The sequence below is a fragment of the Sinohyriopsis cumingii genome, chromosome 18, assembly GCF_028554795.1.
Source record: "Sinohyriopsis cumingii isolate HCF-2022 chromosome 18, ASM2855479v2, whole genome shotgun sequence".
Taxonomy (NCBI): Eukaryota; Metazoa; Mollusca; class Bivalvia; order Unionida; family Unionidae; genus Sinohyriopsis; species Sinohyriopsis cumingii.
The window spans coordinates 93271137-93297925 of NC_142978.1; the positions used below are offsets into that span (position 1 = coordinate 93271137).

Below are 26789 nucleotides of genomic sequence, written 5' to 3' on the forward strand. Positions count from 1 at the left end.
GCAAAAGATATCTACAACCAACACTTTACCTGGTGACCAGTATAAATTGAATGAAGAACACAGGGTAAACACTGATATCAACCACTGGTAGCTTTCTTACATACCCATATTGGATAAGCCAGCAAATCGAACCCACAAGGATGTGAACATTACCCGCCAGAGGTAAGATGACAGTGATCAGTAAAGATAAATACTTTAGTCCACTCAGCTACCTGGGCCCCTATATTAATATTAATAACATAAGGTCAAAGGTAAGCATTCAGTACTAAAGCATTCTCAGCTATTCTGTACTAAATGTTGGCCACATAAAGAAGTGTCACAAAGTTTAAGACTGTTATTCCGTACTAATTTCAAGTGTCTCTATTTAAAGATTGATTTAAGATTAAAATATACTATAACAATTAGACTATTGCTTGCCCTTCCCATGCTTTTAAGATTAAACAACACAACAATTAGAAAAATGCTTGCCATTCCCAATCTTTTAAGACTAAACAACATAACACTGCTTGCCCTTCCCATGCTTTTAAAATCAAACACCATAACATTTAGAATACTGAATCTGATAATGTATCTGTCCAAAGAAAATGAAATTCACCCAATTTTGGAAAAATGCATAAAAAGATGTATACAACCTGTTGAGGAATGATTAAATCACACAAATCCAAATTCCTGGCTGTATAGATAATTTTGATACTGATAATGGTGTGGAATGTTGGGAGGTATCATGTACAAAGTTTACAGTACAGAAGCAAAACTTGAAAACGCGATGCCTGGTAGTGGCAAGGGGAGATAATGGGAATAAGTTTAGCCCTTTGTGTATATTAGACAGAAAATTTGAATTTGTCTTTTTAGTAGGGCTAGATTTAGGAGATAGCAGGCTTATATCCTTGACACTAATGTGATCAGGGAATGTATCTGAAGGAGAAATCCTACATCAAAACTACTTTCCATTTAAGCAGAGTAGCAAAGAGAAGAGTTTTGAGATGGCCACATATTGGATGTAAATCGACACCATTTAAACTCGGGATCAACAAAACATTATAAGAAGTCTTTTAGTTAAAACCCCATGCTGATATGAGCACTGACTCTGGAAAGTAGTAATAACAAGATTTTCAAGTTGTGGCAGCCAGACTGACATATTTTAATTTAGGACTAACCAGACATCATAAGAAGACTTCTGGTGAAAACACCATGTCTATATGACTTTCCATTCAGGACAAGAAGTAACCAGATTTTCTTTTGGCCAACATAGCAGCCATATGAGACATCAGATCAGCACCAGTTTCTTTAGGAGTAAGCTGACATTATAAGAAGCCTTTTAGTGAAAACCTCATTTGATACAACCATCTGTTCAAAAATATTATTGATAATAAGATTTTCAAGATGACCACTATGTGGTGGCCATATTGGATGTCAGATTGGCACCATTTGCATTAGGCCAACTGGACATCATACACAGTCTTATGGTGAAAACCCATTCAATATGACTTTCTGCTCGGGACTACTTGCAATGGGGGCGCTCACCAGTTATTTTGTACTTTTGAGAGAGCGATGTAGGTAAGGTGAAGTTGTTTGCATTTGTAACATGCATAATGGAGATAATGTTGGCATACCCTCTATGTTACTTTTATGTAATGTGGCTGACATTTCTTTGGATACTGTACTTGTGGAAATTGTACATGATCTAAGCACACACTACAACAAAATGGATGATCCCCTTTGCTTGACAAATTAACCAGAATTAATCAAAAGTACACTAACTTTAGCAATTATTAAAATAGGGAAAACGAATTTTGCTGAAGTAGACAATAGCATTTGCTGAAAGTGCAATGAACCAATTACAAAATATCTGAAAAGTAAAAAAAGTTATCGGCTCTTTTTTCTACAATTTACCTCTGAAGTCCAGGAAGTGAAAATGACCATGCGGAGCTAGCAGTTTTTTTATACGAGCACATCTTAAGTGAACCCAAGCTGTATACTCTAGAACCTAAATTACACCCATCAATCATATATCAAAATAAAGGGAATTAAAAGTTCTTTTAACAGCACCTAAGATATACAAAGTCTTTATTATATAGCCAGTATAACCAGTGAAGAAATCATGGGAAATTCTTTTTCCTTAAAATTCTAACCCTATGCAAAATACGAAACTGTAGAGCGCCACCATAACAAGATCTTCAATTTGGCTGCCATAGTAGACATCAGACGTGTACCTTTTTCATTCAGGACCAACTAGACATCACAATAAGGTTTTTTTTAGTGAAAACCCTATATTCATTTGACTATCCATTCAGAAGAAGTAGCAATAAAATAATTTTCAAGATGACCACCACAGTAGCAATATTGGATGTGTCAGCAGTACCACTTTTAGTGAGAACTAACTAGAGTATGGGATGAATGCGTGTGTCTAAAGTTTTATTGCAATCCTCCATGTAGTTTAGGAGGAGTGGTGATAACAAGTGCTAAGGAATGGACAGAGACAACAGACCAAACCATAAGCTTTTCTGGTCTATAGCCAGTAGAGCTAAAAGATCTAAAATCCTTAAAATATAGGGTGGCAAAATAAAAATCAAGAAAAGTTTCTAAAATGATTGCTTTATTAATTATTGCTATATAATAGCAAATATAATTTATTTCCTTATCAAAAATGTCTACAAGGCATGAATGCAAGACAAATCATCAATGATTTTGTCAAAATACCCTTGAAGTACTGATACATGTAGACAATTAATATACAACCACAATAACTCATATGAAACATTCTGTGCTTTTTATATTCTTTATTTAATATTTTTTACAAAGCTTATTTTTTAAAGAAAAAACCTATTATTTTAATGTTGTAGGGTTTAACACCATTTTTCAGCACAAGATAGGCTATACACAGCAGACAGTATTAACGGTAGAGGAAGAACCTGGGAAAAATCCCAGAAAGAACCACCAACCCATGAGAAGCTACTGGCAAGCTTTCTCACATACCCACATTGACCGAACCCGAGACTCGAATCCATGCAGAGGTGAGATGGCAGTGATCCCTAACAGTGAGCGCTTTAGACAACTCGGCCACCCGGGGACACTTATCTTAATGTAGCCATCAGCTTGAAAAGTTTACCATAGATATTGGAAAGCTTGTGAAAACTTAGTATGTAACATATGTCAGCTCAAAAAGCAGAGAGAGAACTAAATATTGATGATCCAACCAACAATTAAAGAAAATCTTCTAAAACAATGGGAGGACTGCAATCTTCCACTGCATAATGTGCCAACAGATTTGGGTCTTCGATACTTGGATATATATAAATATGGCATCAATGATTTATGGTACATTGGCACTGATCCATGCCGAGGTCTTATGGTCATTGGTTTTAGATGTTAAATTAATACATTTGCAGAGCAAAATCAAACATCATGGGCATGAATATTTCTCAAATACTCTCAGTATGATAATGTAGGAGGCAAAATTTTTAGGTATCAATCGGTCTACGTACCAATGAATAAGCCTGCATTTCACCTGAAATTGAATCATGATAAAAATACTGTAATATTGTTAGTACTCTCAATCAACTTTATCAACAGTGGAAGCGAAAGCATATGAAATCAGAAAAACATTAAGGGGTTCAAGAAAAGATAAGCCCTTTACTTCAGTAAATTACAATGTTTCAAAGTTTCAGTTCAACTCCAATACACATTATACTTGAAGTTCAAGTTTATCCTGGATCACTATGGAAACACGAATCGTCAAGGAACATCCAGAAGTTCTTCATCTTGCAAAATTGTTTGTCGACTGGCCTTGATCATTGCACGCACTTTCTTGATCATTTCCTAAGAAAGACACATTAAGAAACTTATCAGAATTTATTATTGTATAGGTTATTATCAATTTTTGTTCCCTGCTAAGCAACAATATCATACCTTTTGATAAAAACTGAAAATTCTAGAAATGCTTAGATGAAGAGAAAGCATATGTTGTACATCTGTAATGAACAATGTTCAAAAATAAGAACTGTAAATCTAATTACATAATTACTGATATATGACAACTATTTACATTTAGATTCCACAAATAATAGCAACAAGATCATCTGAGACTGTTTCACACAAAGTTTTATCATCAGACTTAACAGCATATTAAATAATAAATGATAATTCTGAACACTGTATTATAATAAAGTCTTACTGGTGATATAGGTGAAGTATTCTCATTTTGTGACTTGTTCTCATCATCCAGGCATACAGATGGTGACTGTGACCTGTCTCTAGATGTATCGGCATGTTTGACCCTGAAACATATGCAAGACATTTAGCTTCTAATTCAATGACGATTCTGATTTGTACTAATTGTCCCTCCCATTCCATCCACCGCCTTTAAGAAGAAACCATCATTCAGACATACAGATGGAGACAGACCTCTTTCTTTTACCTAAGAACTGTGCTATTGAGCACAGAACCATATGCAATCTTCAGAAAGTTTTATACACAATTTCAATTTTAACAAAATCACCATCATCACTACAAAAGATGCATTTCTTGCCATCTGCTTAATAAAAATCAAACCTATTCTCCTTCAGCCAGGATAGCAGTAAACCCTGAATCCATGCCTCAGATCCTGATTCACTCCAAAGAGAACAGTTATTTTGCCCACTGAATTCTTAAATGTATCCAAATGTGTTACTAGTACAAGTGGATTCTCAATGGTTATTTGTTACTGAGTTATTTTGATGCCAGAAACAGCTGAACTTAGACCTTTTCCAGAGGTTAGACCTGTCTGCATTTAAATGCATATATTTTCTGACTGGTTCATGACGAGAAAAAAAAATCAGTTAAGTTTTTAGAAGCTTGCATGAGCAATGTGGAATAGTCATAAGCTGGAAGGCAAATGAATACTTGTCATTTGTCTGCAGTGTGATTAGGTGAATTAGTGAAGGAGATCAAGCTCATTAGCACAATGAAAACTAATTCTGGATGATGAAAGAAGATTAATTTTGTTTTTGTCAAAAGAGGTACAATAATAATGTCAATTTCAAGACCTTTATCGACAAAACTAAATTCCATCAATTATAATATTACATTTATGTATAAAGTACCTCCACACTGACACAAATAAGCATAGCCTGAAATGGATTTTTTAAAAATCTTGTACTTGTGCAAACCTATATAGACCACCTCAAATCTAAGTTTAATAAAATAAGTGTGAGAGGAGTTGAGTTATGTTTGTACATTATACTTGCACACATTCCAGAACTGAGTAACAGCTGAACTACAATTTTATAGGCACTCCCCATCTTTGAATTGTGTAGGAGCTGAACTACATTTTTACATCATACATGCACACACCCCTGAATTGTGTAGAAGCTCAGAAACATTATTATCTTATACATGAACACACTTTTAAACTGTGTTGGATGAGTTGCATTACAATATAACATTGTATATTATTTTACTTTACTACATACACTGCCAGTCAATATTACCTAATCCTTACAATTTCTTTAAGTGAGTTGTGATGTTAACAGAACACAGCCTACCAAGTCAACACATCTGGACTCTTTCTACTCCAATTCTCCTCCTCCTGATCTTGAATCCCGTCATCTCCTTCTCCTGGAAGTGACTCCTCACTATCTGCAATCTCCCCCTCTTCGATAACTTGAGGAAGTGGTGAGGATGATGCACTCTGTTTCTCCTGTACTGCCTCTGGTGTGAGGTTTGGCACAGAATAGTCTGGCACTTCAAATACATATCCTGGTGACTCGAGTATTGGCTCAATTCTAGTTAGTATAGGTGGTGATCTGGTATGAGACCTTGTAGACAAAAAGTGAATATGGCAGTGAAACACGTTTCGTTACATTTTGTTGCATACATACAAGCATTTGCGTCAAAGGTTTCTACGATCTTTTTCTTTGCTTCAGCATGGGTCTGCATGAAGCAAACATTTACAAATTATGTACTAAAGAAGAAAACCATGACTGGCAGAATGGCCAGATTGCAAATCATGAAATACAGGTTATACTGATCTGGCACTCCCCAAGATTCAATTATATTTCAAGTTATGTGACTCACACGCAATGATGCCTGAGAAGATAACTAACCTAAACATAAATGCCAACATCAATGTGTTTGTGTAATTGAATTTTTAATGCAGCTTTAACAATATTAGTCGTATTCCTGCGATGTCGGCAGTGTGACAGCTTGTAGTGATGTCTAGCACTTGTTGCATCATGCAGCAGACATGTAGCATGATGTCCCACCCAGTTATATTATCCTGACACCAGGCTGACCAGTTCTAACACTAAACTCTTAACGCTGAGAACCTAGCAAGGCAGCTGCAAGTACCCTTTTATAAGTCTTTAGTACAACTTGGCTGTTTGTTTTTTTAACCTGCGACCTCCCACATCTGAGGCGGATGCTCTAACCACTTAGGCCACTGGAGCAGTCTCTTAAATCAATGAAAAAAGCTGTGAAATTTTTAATATATATCTTCTGGGTACCCAATGACCTTAATGATTGGTTACCTGGGTACCCAATTGAAGGGAAATTCTATTAAATGTGTACAAACCTGAACTGATTTGTTATGGGTTGATTTTGGCATGAATGGCATGTAAAAGTGTATTATTTTAATGGTCAACGTGTACAAGACGGGGTGTATTTTTCAAGTCAGATCTGTCTGAAGAAGTGACTTGTCGTCAATATGTTAGAGTTGCATTTTTGAAAAATAAAAAAGCAAAACTGGATGGAACGATATATAGAGAGGAACATAAGAAAGCTAACAATAAACTGTAAAATAAACTTGTATTATTGCATGGAATGTCACAAATAATTTACCAATTTACAATATGTTCTAATTAACTCCAATAAAATCCACAATGCTTGATATTGTTAATTCCTTTATATGATAAATTCATGAATTTAATTATAGGTCACATAGCAATATCAAAATAGTTCAGAATGATCTGATTCACAATATTCCATAATATGTTAATTCCACGCAACTAACAAAATATGTTAAGTCCATATTGTTTTTAATTCACAGTATCCTATAAATGTCACTAATGTCATCTGGTACAAAGTAAAGAATTCTTCCTCACTGTCTGATAAAGTTCTGACATCCTCCATTGTCATCTAGTAAATCGATGTAGTCTAGTCATCTTTCCTTGGCCTCATTGTTATATGTGGATGCTTATGTAGAGACTGAGCTTGGCTCTGTAACACTTTGATCATACAGTTTGCGAAATCTATTAAAGGTTGCAACTGAACGTGTGTCGTTTGCACAGCAGGATCAAATGACCACCCTCTGTTGCTTGCCACTGAGCAAGCATCACTCACAGCTTTAGGGTAGTTACGTAGGATAACAAGCTAAGATATTAATGTCAAACATTTACTGGAACAGGCAAAAATCTACTTGGCACTGAACAAGTACATGTATTATATTCGCAGGTCAATCACAAGGATTGTCAACATGAAAACAAAGTGAGTGCTCCTTTTACAAGCCAAGAGCTTATGGGGCCATGTGCACGGGTAAAAAACTTTTATATGGTAAATGGGTACCCAGTGGCTCATTTTTCATTACAAAGGTTATAATCAACAGGCAAGTATTCGTTCAGAGTTCTAGCAATGAACCATAGAGTATAGGCACACAAAAACGAATTTTTACCAAATGCAAACTTGTGTCACTATAGGCAATAGTATCGGAGAAAATGACAAATTTACTCTCTAACCTAGAGAAACTGAGCAGATATAAATAGGCCACACCCAGTTTTCACTGAAGGCTGTACATGATGCATTTACATATCAAATAGTGCAACTCTTTAATGAATAGTGATGAAGATAGTGGTGATAATTGAAAAACCTAACCACAATGTCGATGCAAGTCAAGCAAATGGAGGAATCAATGGCCAGACAAACATAGTCCATAAGTTGGAATTACTTTGCATCCTGGCCAAAAAATTGCTATCATAGCATGAGAATTTTAATTGGATCATCTACACAGTAGTAACACATCTACTCCATAACATTTTGCTGTAAAACAGTAAAAACAGAATATGATTTAAATCTTCTTAACATAAAATCTCAACCAACTTTGATTTCAATCCATAAGTTTTGAAACATTATACTTTGAAAATCAAATGGATGAGTAAGCTTCTATGAGAAACATGGGCATAACATCGGCTTTCTATTGCATTTCCATTAACTACATTGTTTTTAAGTATATGAATAGATGCTGTCTTCCATGAACATTGTTTAAACTAAAAATTTATTTCAATCCATGCAGCCCTACAAAAGTTATGGAGCAGAAACAAAATGAAACGGTGGAAAGTGCAAAGTCGGTGTTTCACTGTACAGAACTATTCATATCATCTGCGTGTGGATTTCTAAGAAAACAGATTGGAATACCTTGAAGATGATCTGTGTTTCTTCTTTTTCTTGGATTTCTTGGAGCCTTTTTGAAGAGATTCAGACGTTAAACTTGCTTTGTTTGATGATCCTAACTTTGATCGTTTGGACTTCTTTGACTTTAAACTTGACCTTGAAGGTGACCTTGACTTTAAGTGATATCTGTCCCTATCTCTACTGGAAATAGGAGACCTATCTCTCCACCGAACATCATCGTATCTTGGTGGAGGTGGTGGTGGTGTTCTGAAAAATGTAAGATACGAATGTACAAAAAACTAAATCTTAGAAATAATATATGTATCAAAGACAGTTCACCTGGTTGACAGAAGGTGATGGGTGCACTGTTCTCAGTGTTTTTATCCTACTCCTTCACCTGTATCTTAAGGTCTTTCCCCTGCCCTTTAAGAGTCTTCACATTTGTGTCTCTCAAGGCCCAGTATTCTTGGTCGTTGCTTGGATGGTTATTTACTCAAAGTTTCATACCTGATTTTGAGATTCTCAGGTCAAGACTCAGTTTTGTGTGCAAACAGTTCAAGAATAATTGGAGGGAGCTAAAATAGCACAGTTGATATACCTACCTAGGTCAGCCGGGCTCAACTGTCTCAGTGTATCCTTAGCATGCACTGGTACATTTTCATCCTTGCAATTTTCCAGAATTTGCAGATGCTCCCTATACATTGTGACAGTAACTCATCAAGAATTGTGACTGCTTCATTAAATATACAACAGGTTGTTATTGTTGATCTACCTGTCACATTTATTCTTTGTTTTTAATGAATGAAAAATATTTGCCCAATCACATTAACCTATAGGATATAAACCTGCTACCTCCAGAATCCAGCCCTTCTAGAAGACAACAATTCATCTTTTTTCTGTATCATTCAAAGGGCATAGCCTCTTGCCAATTACTTCCCCTTGCCACCTATAGGTGTCTCTACATTTTAAACTGAATGAACTACCAATGAGGATCAACCGCTCGGGTGGCCTAGTGGTTAGAGCATCCGCCTTGGATACAGGAGGTCGTGGGTTCGATCCCCGTCTGAGTCATACCAAAGACTTACAAAAATGATACTAACAGCTGCTTCTCTAGGCACTCAGCATTAAGAGATTAGTGTTAAGACTGGTCAGCCTGGTGTCAGGATAATGTGACTGGGTAGGACATCATGCTACATGTCTGCGGCATGATGCCCCAGTGCTAGACATCACTATAAACTGCCACACTGCAGATATCGTAGCAATATGACTGAAACATTGTTAAATCTACGTTAAAAATCTAAATCACACACACACACACATACTAATGAGGATCCTCACATAACAAGATGAATTAAAGGGTCTTGACATAAGGTGACTGCACAAGTAACCTCTCAGAAACATCATTTACTAGAAAAACTTACTTTCTACTTTGAATACATTTGCCAATCGCATCCACATTTATAGGTTACTGCAAATGTAAGGGAAAATATGAACAAATTTTTCAGATGGAAATACTGCACAACCTTGAGAGTGCAGTATATTCATTCGACAAAACAAGTCCATATTTTCCCATACAAATGCAGTAACCTTTTTATTATCTGCTCATTTTCTTGTTCTACCTAAGGTTTAATTATGTAAAAAAAATACACTACATAAAACAAACTGAATGTATGCCATATTCAAACTAAATACACAAGTGCAGATTCATCATTACACAACAACATTATTAATGTGCACATAACTCTGCCCAGATAAATTTGAACTCAGTTGTGCACTAGACATAACTTTTGAAAGAAAATGTCGTTTTGGTCTACTTAAAATTGTTGTTGTTGTAGGGTTTAATGCCATTTTTCAGCACATGATAGGCTATACATGGCAGCCAGTATTAATGGTGGAGGAAGAACCCGGGAAAACCCCAGAAAGAACCAACGACCAACAAGAAGCTACTGGCAAGCTTTCTCACATACCCACTTCAGCCGAATCAGAGACTCGAACCCACGCAAACAGAGGTGAGATGGCAGTGATTCATAACGAAGAGCGCTTTAGACCACTCGGCCACTCGGGGCCCCTACTTAAAATTGAAATTTGGAGTCATATTGTGAATGAATACGCATTGCAACAACTTTTCCATTTGATCTGGAATTAATAGATTTTGGTATTTTTGTCAATTCCACAAAATTTTGTGATTATGGACTGAATTTATCTGCCAATTCTACATGAAATACATCGGTTTCTGTTTTATCTGACATGTACCTTTTTAAATCATAAGATGGGAAAAATATGAAGTCTTTCAATTGCAATTAGCAAAAAGATTCTATGGAATTTAATGTTTATTTCATTTTGAGTGCAGTAAGGAGGATTTAATTGCAATTGGAATATAGTTGAAATAAAAGTACAATTTAATAATGTGTAATTAAGCTTGAGAACCCAAGATATGGCTCATGTAATTCGGATTTGCAGAACTAAGAAAGTACATTTTAAAGACATTCAGGCTTTAAAACTACAAGTATATTTTTTGCTATTCTTATTACCAGCTAAAGAAGACAGTTTGTGCCTTGTCACTTGCATGTTATTTGTAAGGACCCTGTCTGGCATCTATAGCTAGCCTAAATCCAAAACATCATATCAAAAAAGTTAACGCAGAATGTAGCAAAGCAGCTCATATGTGTCAGTCCACAAAACATCTGCTTTAGTTCATTCGGTTGGTTTACTCTTCCACAGACAAAGAAAATAAATCAAAAGTGCTGGAATCTGCGTCCATTGTTTGTTTACAATAAAAAGTAGTTCCTTTATTCACACAAGTTCAATATGAACTGCATGTGAGATCAATATTGTAAAATACTGCACAATTCTGACAATGTAAAGTTAACGGAGAAAAAAATGAGCATATAATAATAGCAGAATATGCAATAGGCACATGGAATTCTGAGCATCCTACCTATATCTCAGGTATCCTTGAAGGGAAGAAAAACTGGACTCCCTAATGAATAATAACCTGCTCTCCTACTTACAGCAACACAGCCTAAGGCATACATGCCAACCCCTGGTGAGGAAAAAGTGTAATCCAAGTGGACAAAAAGAGTAACCCGAGCAGAAAAAGAATAATTCACATATAACATGATAAAAATTCAATGAGCAAACGTACAAAATGATTTATTTATCCCTATGGACTTGTAACATTAATTACTGCTTCAAGTTTTCGCATCTAACACTTTGAGCTTTAAAAAGCACAGACTCTCATATTGCATTTCAAAATACTTTGTACCAGCTGAGACTATAAATGTTTTGCACACAGTAGAGCACTAAGTGCTAGGTTACAATGCCTGGATATGAATTCAGTTTTAGTTTTGCTAGCAATACTGAACAATTTCTCACAGTCAGCATTAGAAAGGTAAAGAACCAATATTCCTTAAATAACCTGACAAAGAAGAGGAAATTTATATCTTCCAGTTATTGGGTCTTTAGCTGGGAAATTAGATGAAACACAATCAACTCTGCCTGCATGAAGTACATTGTCAAGTAGAGTGCCAACTTGATAGTTCAGTTCTCCTAATTTATCAGCAGCCTTTCCTGCAGTATGGTGCATCTTATGACAGACAATCTGATATGAACAATGATGGAGACATTTTTCAAAATACAGAATGCAACTCCTTTATAAATTCCAGTCATCATTGATGTCGCATCAGCTGAAAACCCCATACAATTCTGCCAACTTATATTTATTCAAAGCATTATCAAGCAAATAAAAAATGGTTTCTCCAGTGGAATCAACTGTTAATTCTGGTAACGACAGAAGAGCACTTTGACTTTGCCCTTTTTGTTGTCAAAGTCTCTTACACAGACTGGGTACAACTTTTTGTCATAATCACTACTCCTGTCTGTTGCAATACTAAAAGGCCCAATTTTTATAGCTTCTGCAATTTTAAGTGAAGTATCTTCTCTTAAACACCTAACAATAGCAGATGATTTTGTTATTGCGCATTTTCTGCAATTTTGGAATCAGGAAATATCCATTTGAACAAAGGACTAATGTAGTTTTCTACCGCTAGGGGTTGTCCATGTTCTATTAGGAACTCGATATACAGCACCTCTGCATTTATAGAATTCCTGTCCACAATTTAGTTCTGCTGTAAAAAAAAAAAGTTACCTTAGTATTGGAGTTAGTAACACAAGCTAATTCAAGGTTTCTTTGCTTTACCACCACAACCAATATTAAAATCCTTTACATACAGCCTGCAAGGGGCATGAAACTGCCCTAGAATGGAACGCTGTATAATGTAATTCATGTATTCATCTCTGAACTGATTTTTTGTCTTTTCTAATCCATCTGTGAAATCATTTGAAAAACATTTTTGCTCTAACATACGCATCGACTAGAATAAATCCGACTTGACTTTTAGTGCCAAATACCTACAGACTGGTTCTGTACCAGTTATGAATTTGAACAAAGAATCTGTGAGCAAATATTACGAGTTAGAAAACCAGTCTGTTCTCTCCTAACTAAGCCATACAACTGATTAAATAGAAACTAAGGTCAAAGTTTGAAAGTAGAACCAGCATGTTTCTTGGAAATAGGGCAGCTGCTATAAATAGAACATAATACTGTTAGGAAAGTGCATGTAAGTCTATGGACAAGCGTACTCTTATGTCATAATTACATAAAGGCAATCTTTTCTAGAATACCGTCTGTGAGATTAATGGGATGTTAATAAAAATGAGAAAGCAAATTATTAATTTTGTTTGGAGGGGTATATACCGAAAAAGTGTAATCCGAATACATTTACACGTAAGGCATAATTTAGTGAAAAAAGGCATAATGATTATGCCAAAGGTGTAATGGTTGGCATGTATGCTAAGGTCAAGCAAATCAGGACTGCTCAGCCAGGTTAAGATGATAACTGAAATCCTCTCAATGTCTAAATTTATTGGCAAACCAGTGCAGAGGCTGTGTTGGTTTGTTTGGGTCTAGTGGCTGTCTGGGACACAGGCATAGGAACCACCAGATTCAGGTTTTGTAACTGCAGAACAAAATCCCTGAGATAAAATCTTTAGAAGGTTGAATTCTATTGCAGTCTTGGAATAAAACTGTGTTCAAACATGAGGCTTGCAGAGACTGCTCTAATTTCATGAGCTGAAATCCTCACGAGGTGGAGAAATGAATTTTCTCAGGCGACTCAAGTCTACAATCTGCCTCAACTTGCCATTGACCTTTTTGTTAAACCGCTGCCATGAAGAGAACTTTGGAGATTTAGATTTTCATACAATCTTACCGCTGCTTTTTGATGGCTATCTCATGCTGAAGAATGTCAATACTGCCCTACTCCCAATGTGATGACAGATCAATTAAAAGAGGAGAGGAAGAAAGAGGTTGTATAAATGAAAACGAAACCCCTCTGAAATGACTTGGATCAACCATTCATTCTGTAGAAATGTGTTGATCCAACATAATTCGAATTGTAGGAGCCAGGTAGACTGTCTTCAGGTGATGTGGGGTGTTAACCCAACAGTGGGAGACAGAAGGCATGGGGTGGAGAAACTTGGTTTCTTACCTGCCCTATAAGGCTGCCACCTAGATTCGTTTGAATGTTGTCTGCTGGAACAAGGTTGAGATCTGAATGGCATGACATATAAGATCACTGCAGCTCAGCAGTGAATATAGGATAAGCCTGTTCTGCTGGATGATTGTGTTGTACTTGAATGGATGACAGGTTTGCCAGAGATTGGTCAGCATGATTACATGCCAAGCAGAAGGCAGTCCAATTGGTGCTGTCAAGATGGACGGAACTAACACTTAGATCACCATACTTGTAATTGTTCGTTGCCACAGGCATGTTAGGATGGACCATTCTATCATTAAAATCTCAGTAATTGCAGAGTTGTTCTTGTTGTTGCTGTAGGGTTTAATGCCATTTTTCAGCATAAGATAGGCTATACATGGCAGCCAGTATAAATGGTGGAGGAAGAATGTGGGAAAACCCCCGACTGGTATGCTTTCTTATATACCCACACTGGCCTAACAGTAACTGCCGAGAGGTGAAGCCATATACCTGGAGAGACAATTGGATCTATCAGCAAGAGTCCTGTAGTGGTAACTGTACATAGCAGTAGCACAGTAGGACAGACAGATCTATCATTAAGATCTCTGTAATTGTGGAATTATGAAGCTGTAAGTCTGGTGAGATGGACAGATCTTCCAGTAAGACCCCTCGATTGACATGGCTGGAGTGGCTGGATGGCTGGCTTGAGTGGTTTGGACAATCATGGGCAGTTCCATATGGTAATATCAGAGGTCTCAGAAATGCTAAATCACGCGTATTTGGATGCCAATTTTGTATCTGGGATGCAAAAAATCATTTACACAGGAGTCCTCCATGCACAAGCAATGGCTGGATAGCAAATTCAAAGGTCTGCCAGGCCTGCTTCAACCACTTGCTAAGTGGGAAAATGTGTCGATCAGCTGATCATTTAGCTATGCTGATATTTACAATTTGAGAATTCAGGGACTGAAAGACCCCCAGAAGTGCTTGTTGTCATTATAAGAGAACATCAAAGAAACATGATGCAATAGATGGAGGCAAGTTCAAACACTTGACCAGCGGATGAGTGATGGGAAAATGTGCTGCTTTTTACAATGACTGAATTCATAGGCAGCGACACCCAGAGATGTACATGTGGTCATTATAAGAGTACATCAGATGAACAACTTCAGCTTTCATCATTGTGTTCATTTCCGAGTTAGAAGAATAAGTAGTGCATGTGACCTCAAACTCAAGACACGTCAAGATTTAGACAAAATGCAGTTTGCAAATCTGGATAAGTATTTTGGGGTTAAATGGCAAACTGACCAAGATTGTAATGAGATTCAGAAAAGTGCTAAAGTTGCTAGAACTGATAGTTTTGATGGAATAGCAGCCAGGTGTAAGAAAGTGTGTGATGCCTGGCATAGTGCTTGGAATAAGATCTATCCTTCTTCAGACAATTTAGTCTGAATCTGATGGACTGATGGTCCCAGTCTGTTGGACAGACGGTCTCACTCTGATGGACAGACAAGAGCTATTTGTCAGTGGTGTAAAGAATCTGGAAAATTAAACTCAATGGCAACCACTGGTTCTTCTCATCTGGACATTTAGCCACTTCAACATGCCCAATAAGCTTCTGGGAGGGAAATGCAATTTCTGCTGGTGGGACTACTGTTTTAAAATCCTAGTGAGACCTCTGAATATGGCAGCATATGATTGATCCATTAAATGTGCTCAGACTTACAGGCCCAAAGGATATGCTCGGACATGCAGGGAGACTTATAACATTTGGGTGGCCTAAAAATGCGGGTATAATCCCCAACTCTATCGTAATTACTTCAGGGAATTTATAATTTGTGTCTTTGTCGACTCTTTCTTTGCCCTTTGTTGACTTTTGCAAAACTGTAGTCCATACACTCTTGGACCATATGGCATACACATGGTACTGATATCGTACACACAGGGCACAACTCGTGCATGTCTTCATTAGCCTTGATAGAATTCACTGAAAGGACAAAATAAAATAAAACACACACAAAAATGTATAAATTAATGATGCAGCTTGTCAGTAAGTTGGTAAAACAACATCCATTACTGAGTGAGTGAGCAATAGGTAGTGTATGTGAAACTGAATAATAACATGTTACACCGTGTGGTCTAAAACTGACCAAGTTGGAGAAAGTGAAAACTTTCACAAAACATAAACAAAACTAATATTTTATCACCTGTTTAGAACAGAGCATTAATCCAAATAAATCTAAAATCCTGTATGGATCATTTAAATTTAACACAAATTTGTAATGGACTCGCAGGACATATCTCAAATGATGCTGAATGTAAACGAAGTTTAATAACTGGTGACACCAAGTGGTGGCATGGGTAGGTAATGGGCTAGATTCTGGAATTAGCAGGCTTATATCCTAATGTTAATGTGATCGAGGAATGTATTCAAAAGGAGAAATTCAATTATGTAATATTCAGCATGCACTACCACATGATGTAATGGCCCCATTCTATACGTCATTAGAGCAAGTTCCCAAAACACGATCAATTAAAGGGTTCTCTTCTGTTATAAACAGCATCTACTCCCTGTCATCAGCATATAAAAATACAGAATAAGCATCCTTAAAGATTAATGGATTTCAGTAAAGTGACATTAGATCCATGTGTAACATGCACTGAACTGTAAGCAACAGAAGCTCACGTAGGGCGTTTCAATTAGATCTGGGTTTATCCTGTTCACTGGCAATTACAATCAGAAAATACAGCAAGGACCCTGATCTACCATTACAGTATGCAATGATAGATTCTGGTGTATGCTGTTCACAATATGGCACATTGTATACGATCATATAATCCTAACTACAGACAAATACAGGGAACAACAAAATGGCCACTATACGTCCTTTTTTTCAGCTTTAATCCATTACACAGAAAATAAATATTAATAGTTATGTTTATTATGTCACAAATAAATACCTTCTAGCTACTGCATATGCACTTGGTGGAGTAAATGATCTCTTTTTCTTCTTCTTGGACCTTTTGTGCCCTGGAGATCTTGACCTTGACCTTGACTTGGACACTGATCCATGATGAAGTGACCTTTTCTTTGACTTTGAGCTATCTTCATCTATCCTCAACTCCATCTCAACATCTTCAAATATGAGAGGAGAAGATGATCTGCTCAAGTTGGGTGTACTGTTACCTGTAATGAAAACACGTTTATGAATTTGTCTCAACTATAATCTTTGTTAGTGTGAACGTGTGTATGATAAGTAGGTGTACATAGGAAAGTAGTATACAAGACTTTGCTTGAAAATCGTGCTTTATTGAAAATACAGCATATCTGATCTTAATACTACTTGAGCTCATCTTGTAATTAAAATCTAGAAATTCTGACACATGAATGATACATCTGAACTAGGCTGTATCCCTAACTTTAGAACTGTCTTTCATCCAGTAAATTCAAAGATTCAAACACATGATTTTAATGAAACACAAGGTGAAAATGTCCTGCAATAAAATAATGTGAATCAATTTTAAATACCATTTTTGCCATGAACAGCAATTTTATATCTGGTACAAGAGCTTACTAGCATCAACTATATCCATTCCTGGTTCTCCTGATCCTTGACCCAGCTGCTGATTAGTTGACTTCAACATGTTAATAAACATGGCAGCTTTCTTCTTCCTCTCTGCCTGAAGCTGTTTTTCTTTATCGGCCTGAGATAGTTTCTCTCGTGCTGCTGCTGCTAGCCTGTCTTTAAGTCTTTGTTCAGCTGCAAGGAGATAGAAGTTTCAGGACCCCAAAGATAGATGCCTTTTCACTGAAACTGACTTGTTTCAGAGAAAAAAATTAAGTTCGAAAAAAATTCATTACACTGACCCCTCACTATAATGCTTTTGATGGAGGCATACAAGTGTACAGCATTTTAAAGTGAGGTCAATATTTACTGAGACAGCTTCATCATCCACATAATGCATCTAAATACCAAATTATAAGACTCTTAGAAAACGATTTATACCGAAATACAAATCTTAAGGAACAGTACTAAATGAAAAGGCTAGTCTAAGTCACCAGACTGATAAATATAGGTTACAGTGACTAAGACTGTAACAATGGATGTAGTCCTCCCTCATGATGCAATTATATACAAAAATATGAAACTCCATAGACAATGGTGTCTGAGAAAATGAGCAGCATTCAAAGGTTTGCTAAAATCAATAGACAATTTAATATAGGTCAACATCTAATTTTAATGAAAGGTACAGTGCTCCACATAATGCATTTATATACCAAATTACATGACTTGACCATCAAAAGTGTACGACAAAATGACCTGAACCCAAACCTGTCACTGAGCTAAACACAAAGGTTAACCAAAATGACTGGACATGGAGTACAAGTCCCAATTACTTGACATTCTTAGGTTTTAGTGCCTGACAAAATGACTGGACATGGAGTACAAGTCCCAATTACTTGACATTCTTAGGTTTTAGTGCCTGACAAAAGGACCTCAACAAAATGATGAATCATTATCACTTACCAGTGACCAAATTTTCATCGACACATGTAGTATCTCACATGCTACATATAAGTATTATCTTATGTGACCCTATGAGCAATAGCACCCGAGAAATTACCATAACCTGTTGTTGCTATAAGGACAGGGAGCAACAAATCCAAATACTAGAATTACTTGCAATCTGGCCAAAAAGGTACAAATCATGCATGTTGATACTTCACCAGGTCCTTCAGACTGACATGTGCCAATTATTTTTCTAAATGCAACCCCCTAGCTTATGGTTATAGCTCAATATTACAACATTCAACTCATGTATAAACCTTTGTAAATTAAAAAGGATTCTGTCAAATGCTGTGATGTAAATGAATGATAGAATATATGCATATACAGTAACATTTAACAAACTTTAATTTGAATAGCGCAACCAATATAAAAAGTCAAATCATCGTTGACAAGGATGCCTCTACAGCCAGAAAAAAGCAGACACATCTTGTCATCTACATTCAGATGAGATAAAACTTTCTTCAGCCACGCCCACAAAATCAAAGTTGCCAAGGATAATAGCTTTTCTAATTGGTACTGAAAGCATCATGTGCATCAAGATAGGCTTGTCGGACAACAAGGTACAACATACATTGGGTGACGGACTAAGAAGGATGGAAATTTACCTTCAATATAAATAAAAAAGAATGATTTGAGTAACAGGTTTGGTTTGCTTTGGTGATTTACAGCAAAACAATTCAAGTAGGTTTCTTAGTAGAGAGGCAAATGGATTAAAATGTCCTGACCCAAAATGCACCACACTAGCCAACCTGAGCTGATCCGATGGTAGGATTCAATACAGCACCCTTTCAATCATTAATCTGGCATACTAACCACTGAATTAACTGTTGTGGCACCTGCCTCCATTAAATGACACATCTGACATGCAAGAGAGTTGTTGTTGTTGTTGTTCTAGGGTTTAACGCCATTTTTCAGCACAAGATAGGCTATACATGGCAGCCAGTATAACTGGTGGAGGAAGAATCCTGGAAAACCCAGGGAAGAACCACAGACCCACGAGAAGCTACTGGCAGGTTTTCCCACGTACCCACGCTAGCCGAGCCTTGGACTCGAACCCATGCAGACAGAGGTGAGATGGCAGTGATCCGGAACGGTGAGCGCTTTAGACCACTCGGCCACTCGGGGCCCCAACATGCAAGAGAGTGCATCAAGCTTATAAGGTACCTGATGCTTGTTTGTGTAACAGCACAATCCTAGCTATACAGTGCTGATTAAAAGTTATGCTCCAAAAATATAAAGCTAAAAAGTTGCTCAAATCTTTGACAAGGAAAATTATTACAAATAAAATTAGCTGTATTGTATCATATTAAGAAACATGAAAAAGGTAAGAGTGAGTCAACCATTTAAAACAATTTCAGGACACATGTTCCAAGAATATGCATGGAAGTTCTGTAATTGCTTTGTCCTGCCCGTGAATCATGATAAGATATACCCTTTCTGTATGCAACTTTCAAAAGCTTTAACACAAAATTTTAACATGGAAAACTACACTCACTATCCTCATGGCTGTTGAAAGGAAAATGATATCTTGTTAACAGTGGCTCAACACCAATAGCTTAATAACTATACTAAAACCAGAAAGATATTGGAGATGACAGAGAAAATCACCAGCTTCTTAATGGAACCAAGACTCAAATCTTGGACCATACAGTTGTAAAGCGAAAGCAATACTGTAGTATTAGCCAGAACATAAAATACAAATGTATCTTCTGTACCTAAATAACATAAAATACAAACCTATCTTTCTTTCCAAAACTTCAGGTGGTAGTTCTGGCTTTTCAACAGTTTCTGGTTTGACTTCTGTCCTAGGCTCCATATCATTGCCAATGGGTGTAGACGTCCCTGATACATCTGACTTGTTCTTGCCTTCTCCCTTGTGTGACTCCCCTTCACCTGATCAAAAAGCAATGCCACAATTAAGCAGGACACAAAAGTTGAAAATACTGAAACATAACTTAAGCACATATAAAATTCTGAAATTATTGCAACTACAGTGCAACCCCACTATAACGTGCCCTGCTATAGCACGAATTTGGATATAACGCAGTCATGGCACAGCTCCTGAAATTTCATATATTCATTTGCACATGAAATGTTTTTTCTTTCAAAGAACATGAAATAGTGTATAAAAAATGTATTATCATTATGGGGAAGAGATCACATATGAATTCGAATATAATACAATCGTGGCTTGTTTTCTGAAATTTAACAATTTCACCAGGTCTTGAAGTGTTATGCCAAAATAAACATTATCAGAAATGTTACTTATTATTGGTCCATGAGTAAAGCCAGTAAGTCGTCCTTGTGATTGTCCTTATGGAAACGAAAATTCACAAATGCAATTTGTTCTCTGCACTTTGCACAAAAAAAAATATTTCTCTGCACTTCATGCAAAAATAAACTGCACACTGCAGACATCATAACGATAAGACTGAAAAATTGTTAAAGCTACGTTAAAAATACTAATCACACACACTCACAAACAGGGATTGAGAGAATGTCTGATGTTACTGATGATGATACTTAAGGGTGTAACGATATACCGATTTACCGGTAAATTGCAATACAAAATGCCTGAAACGGTATATCGCGATAAGAGTTTAGTAATACCAGTATACCGGTTTTATTTTCTTCACAACATTAGCCAGTCCATAACTAGCTTTGAGCACACCAATGTCTTTTATTAGTCTTAACATAGTTACCAAAATGGCGGTTTCTTTGTATGAGCTAGTGAAGAACCCAAGAGCAAAGTGTTCTGTTTGGAATAATTTTTCACTAAAAAGGGGGTTTGGCACTAATACAATTGACAAAACTGTCGCTGTGTGTAATATGTGAAAAACTGAAATCAAGCACGCAGGCGGTACGACGAAACTCTCAACTCATTTACGGCATCACCATCGATCATTACTTTCCATAAGTACTGTGCAACAGACTGACACAACCTCGAACGCAACAGTCGAAGGTTCCATTAAAAGTGTACGTATTGTTTCAGATCGACAACCAAAGATTGCTGTTATGCTAGGTGCACAGACTAAATACAAATCTTCATCACCAAGTTCCACAGCTATCACTCATGCCATTGCTAGTTTCATCGTTCACGATTTGCGGCCGTACAGTGTTGTATCAAACAAAGGATTTTTAAACATGGCATCGGTGTTAAGTAATTAGTCTCTCAGGTTCCAACCAAGAAAGGTTGGGAATCACTGATATTATTAATTTACTATATTATTAATTTTTCTAATCAAAGTAGGATATTTATTAATATGATAATTTGTGATTATGTGTTGTTTTTCTTGTGTTTATCCCCTGTCATGTTTTGTACTACAAGAAATGAATCGTTAGATCATTTTGATTTGAAGACTTTCTAATCAGGCAAAATAATTCTACAACTCTTTTCCAGTATTTTGTTTCTTGCTTGTAGAAGTTTTCACATGTTGATATAATTTTTATTTTCTAAACAAGTGATGTGATTATTACAGTTACTGGGTGTTTTGGTTGAATTAAAAGCAAGATGGTTTCATTTTCTTCTTCATATTTTATTAAATGCAAGGAAATTGCTCATTATTTCAGTACAAAATATACAATATCAACATTCCAGTCATAAATGCTATCAATGACCAATACGTATTGATACCTATCGCAATACAGACATGCCATATTGCAATATATTGCAATACATATTTTCCTGGCAATACTCACCCCCAATGATACTGGATCAACAATTTTGATAACAAGAGGTCTTTACGTTTCCTTAATCACTGCTTCCATCTGTAGAAACTGTGAATGGGCAATTCCACATTCTTTCAGCTAATTTTAATGTAGTATTGGCCACTATTTCTTTAACAATAGCAGTTCCTTTTGATCTACCACAATGAAATTGTTCAGCAATGTCAGAGTCACTAAACATAATCTTAAAAGCCTTTGAAAATGTGCACTCAGGCAGATTTAGTTTAGTAATAATATCTACTAACATAACTTCAACTGTAATTCTGTCCATTCCATGGATGTATCAGAATGATCAGGCAAGTCTATGTCAGTCCATCAACTGGGCATTGTCCTCCTTCTGTACAGTGTGTCCTGTAGTGTAGCATTACATATGGCAAAAATGATGCCAAATGGTCAGCATGCACAACAAAAAGTTACCCCTATCAGATATGACAGCCATCCGAGTTATGTCCAGCATGGAGCGTCATCTGGCTGGGGAATGCTAGACAGGCACAGTTGTGTTGGGTGGGATTGCTGGAAGGACATCTCCCAATGTGGTGCTGGTTCGTCATGTACTGGTATCATGGATATGGTTAGTCTGACTGAACTGTCCATCTCCCCAGCCAATCTAGGTGATCTGCTGGACAAAAATCACTCTTGAAACTGTCTAGCTGTTGCCTGACAGTCTGAGATGACAGATTCAGGACCACTGAAAATGACTTGCAGGCTGGTCCAGCTGGGAAAGTTACAAAAGGTAATCCTGCACACCTGGCTTCAATATTTATAATTCCATGCACTGGCAGGTAGTGGAATTTATGCCCAGCTGGCTGCCAGTTTGGTTAAAAATGGTTCTGGTTTCTTTAAACTCATTCATTAACACAAACTGAGCTTCCTGTGGTATATGCATGTCATACATGATACCAATTCTGGTCGAGTGAAGTTGCTTGGCGTGAATTCACTTGATATGAAGTGACCATTATAGTAGAGTCTGTTTTGGTTATCTTGTGAGAGGTGGGGGCTGGCATTTAATGTTTCCCATAAAACTGGTCAACAATTCCAAATTCAGGTCTCATGGATGTTCTCCACAACCAGACATGATTTTGGTCATCCATAAAAAAACTGAAAACATTTTAAGGGGGTTTGGGGGTCCTCCCCCCAACGGGGTCACGATATTGCTGAAAACAAATGACCATCAAAATGAAATTTAAACTGCAATGAAATTAATGTGGAGACAATGTTCACAGTTACACATAAAAGTTTTAAACTGATTACATCTAGAATACAGATGACCACTTAGCTGCAATTATTCTCTAGCATTAATTCCCTTTCTCTACAAGACTGACAGCAAGACATTTTTTGATCTTTCAGGGAGGGATGGGTTCGGAGGTAGCAGAGAGTAATTTCTAATGTATGTGTGTGTGTGCGTGTTTTCAATTTGTAATGCAGGTTTAACAATTTTTCAGTCAAATCACTATTTCTGCTGTGTGGCAGTTTATAGTGATATCTAGCATTGGGGCATAATGCTGCAGACATGTAGCAGCATGTCCCACCCAGTCACATTATCCTGACGCCAGGCTGACCAGTCCCCACACTAACCTCTTAATGATGAGAGCCAAGTGAGGCAGCTGTTAGTACCATTTTTATACGTCTTTGGTATGATTTGTCCAGGGTTCAAACTCACGACCTCCTACATCCAAGGTGGATGCTCTAACCACTTAGGCCACCTGAGCAGTAAAGTAATTCCTAATATTAATGCAACTGGGTAATGTATTTGATGGAGAAACCTTAAGTCTGGTAACTAGCTATCAGCTCAGAAACTGCCATAATTCACAGCTGCAAAGCCAAAGTTTACTAGCAGAAGACTAGCAACCCTAATGTATGGGCCAATGGTGATTGGCATTAGGAAACAAAAGCTAAGCTAAATAATAGCTCATCATGAGTAATGCATGCACTCACAGAAGGTTTTGTAAAACCAACTTAGATATAAGGTAAATCAACTTAGAATTCTGTTTCATTCAAAGAAGAACTCACTAAGGGTTGTTCAATTTGAACAAATGCTGTACCAAGGGAAGGCAGTTTTAAAATATATATGCCTGGGTAATCAGCCGTTTGAAAATGATACAAAAATCTAAAGAGAGATATGAGGTAAAAAACTTAGAATTCACTGTTAATATTGTGACATTACTTTATACAAGGGAGACATGGTGGTTTAGTATTTATCATGCCAGACTCAAGGACAGAAAAGGTACAGGTTTGAATCCTACAATCTAACCAGTCTGGGTCAGCTACCATGGTTCTCCTTGGGCAAGGCACTTTACTCCAACTGCCTCAGTATTGCTACTGCACTATAAAACACCAGACCAAACCAAACAAAACCTTTATAAAAATAACTGAAATTTTCCAATGACAAATAATTTTTCTTAAATGATAAAAAGTTTTAAAATAAATAAAAACTTTCAATATCATGCCAATAGACATATCCACCAATCTGAAATTTCCAATCTGTAGACACACGATCGAGGCTAGCTCTCTTCAACATTAACAGTGCATTACACCGTCATTATTGAAAGCAGTGCAGGTAAATGCTGTACAGGTAATATATATGGAACAGAACAGAAATAAATTAGCAAATGCATGTTTATGTTGCAAATAATAAAATCATCACAAGATACAATTTTTATGGAAAACCAATTGCCTGAAAATATTTTTCCCCATCAAGGTTTTTCAGGTTCCAAGGCTTTGCAAAAAATTGACAATGTCCAACAGAGTCAACATTCAGTTTTGAAACAACCCCTTCAACATGTAGAACATGTAAAATTAAGGCTACACACCAGTTAACATCACAGACCATTAGGGTCTGAAGACATCTGTGCATGTGCTCTCATGTTTTGCTACATTTATAGTGGCTGTTTCAGAATGTCTTAAAAACGTTTGGACTAGGTCTTTTTTTTTCTTAAAGTCTTAGAAACCAACCAAATTTTAATTTTTTGTTCCAGCAGCAGCTTTACAAAACTAATCTAGTTCTTAATAGTTTTATCAGTTACAATGTATAGTATCTACTGTGTTCATTTAAGGTTACATGGCCAAAAGATGTGGTGTTATGACTAAAATGGGCAAATAAACCTTAAAATGACATGACAGTATCACGATTTAGTGCTCTGGTGACAGATATAGACAACAATTAAAATTTCAGAGGAGATTAAAACATCACTACGATAAAGTACCTCGGCTTTCATCATCACTGCTTTCATTATCAAATATTGGCCTCTTCTTCTTCTCCATTGGTACAGACTCCTGTTCCTTTGGTTTGCTTTTGATGGAGAAAGAGACACCTTTACTGGCTGAAGATTTCTCTTCTATCTCTTTTTCTGTTTCTTTCTCTATTTCTTTCTCTGATACTTTCTCTGTTTCTTTTGGTTTATCTTTTCCCATCTCCTGAACACAAATAAAAAAAGAAGATAAATAAATGAAGCACAATCAAATGTGTTAAATTTTTACTAAAAGGAATTTGTAAAAAAAAAAAACAACTCATTCCCACCCTAACATAAATGCCATTTTTGTTGCTGGTACCTGAAGTGATAAAATAAATACTAGCAAAGTCAATTTGATTCAATTTTGTGTGAAGTCTGTTATAAAAAGTCATTAACTATTTTGGTCAAAGGGCAATATTTTGTGCCATTAAGGGGAAGTTAAATATATTGGAAACCATTAACGACAACATATGATGCAATCATCTTTTGATAATGACAGCTGTACCAAGGAAAGTAATACTAATTACAGTAATACACGTCTACAAAGGACACAAAATGACCACTTAAATGTGTCTTTTACAGATAGGTGAAGTTTATATAGATGTTTAAAATAGCTTCAGCCAAGACAAATCATAATTTCATTTAACACAAAATATCACCCAATGACCTTGAAAAAAAAAAGCCAGTAACTAGAACCTAATCAGTCTTGGGACTCACTAGAGGTATCTAATATCCCATTTGGTTTGGGTTGGCTCAACAATTTTTTCAGAGAAACTTACAATGTAAGTGTAACATGATGAAAGGATAGATGAACATCAAGTCAGACAACAGAAAACTATTATGTCTCCCTCCTGGTTGAAGAGGGTGAACATGAGAACACAAAACACCAATCAAGTTGGTTGAAGATTACTGTTAATTAGCTTTCATTCTTAGGATACCCAATTTCAGCAGACAGCAGAGCAAAAGACAATTTTTTTATTTCAGATAATAGGATTTACTTCCCTCTGTGCCAATCACAACATTCTATTTATCACAATAACACACACACATAATACCACAAAAACATCAAGGGCATTTCAATTTATTTAGATAAAACCGTACGTTTCTTAACAAGTTTCTTTGTAAAAAAATTTTTTTTACATCAGATCCTACAGTTGTGCTCATTCAAAAGAAATTTAGTTCATTTTATGAATAACGTCTTTAATAAATATCATATGAAATGAATCCACATGAAAGATAACATGTATACTTGCTTTTATGTATAATAACCGCTAGCAGATCTGGATCCATGAAGTTTTCAAGGAGTGTTCAGCAGAAAAAACAACATATTATGTGACAGCAAATTGAGGTCTATGTTGCTGCAG

At 36.5% G+C, this 26789-nt stretch overlaps 1 protein-coding gene across 2 annotated transcripts in view; it reads right to left on the minus strand.

Annotated features, from left to right (window-relative positions):
• Positions 1-2579: 2579 nt before the first annotated feature.
• The window catches only part of LOC149777514 (splicing factor, suppressor of white-apricot homolog), a 60506-nt gene continuing 36296 nt past the window's right edge, over positions 2580-26789 (minus strand). For both annotated transcript variants that reach the window (XM_089942100.1, XM_089942101.1), the window contains exons 10-17: positions 25399-25609; positions 20207-20362; positions 17474-17659; positions 16860-17085; positions 8386-8628; positions 5523-5795; positions 4175-4277; positions 2580-3819 (exon numbers count right to left, since the gene is read on the minus strand). In XM_089942100.1, the coding sequence (XP_089798226.1) occupies positions 3736-3819; positions 4175-4277; positions 5523-5795; positions 8386-8628; positions 16860-17085; positions 17474-17659; positions 20207-20362; positions 25399-25609 (1482 nt within the window). In that variant the 3' untranslated portion in view covers positions 2580-3735. The remainder of the gene's footprint in view (positions 3820-4174; positions 4278-5522; positions 5796-8385; positions 8629-16859; positions 17086-17473; positions 17660-20206; positions 20363-25398; positions 25610-26789) is intronic.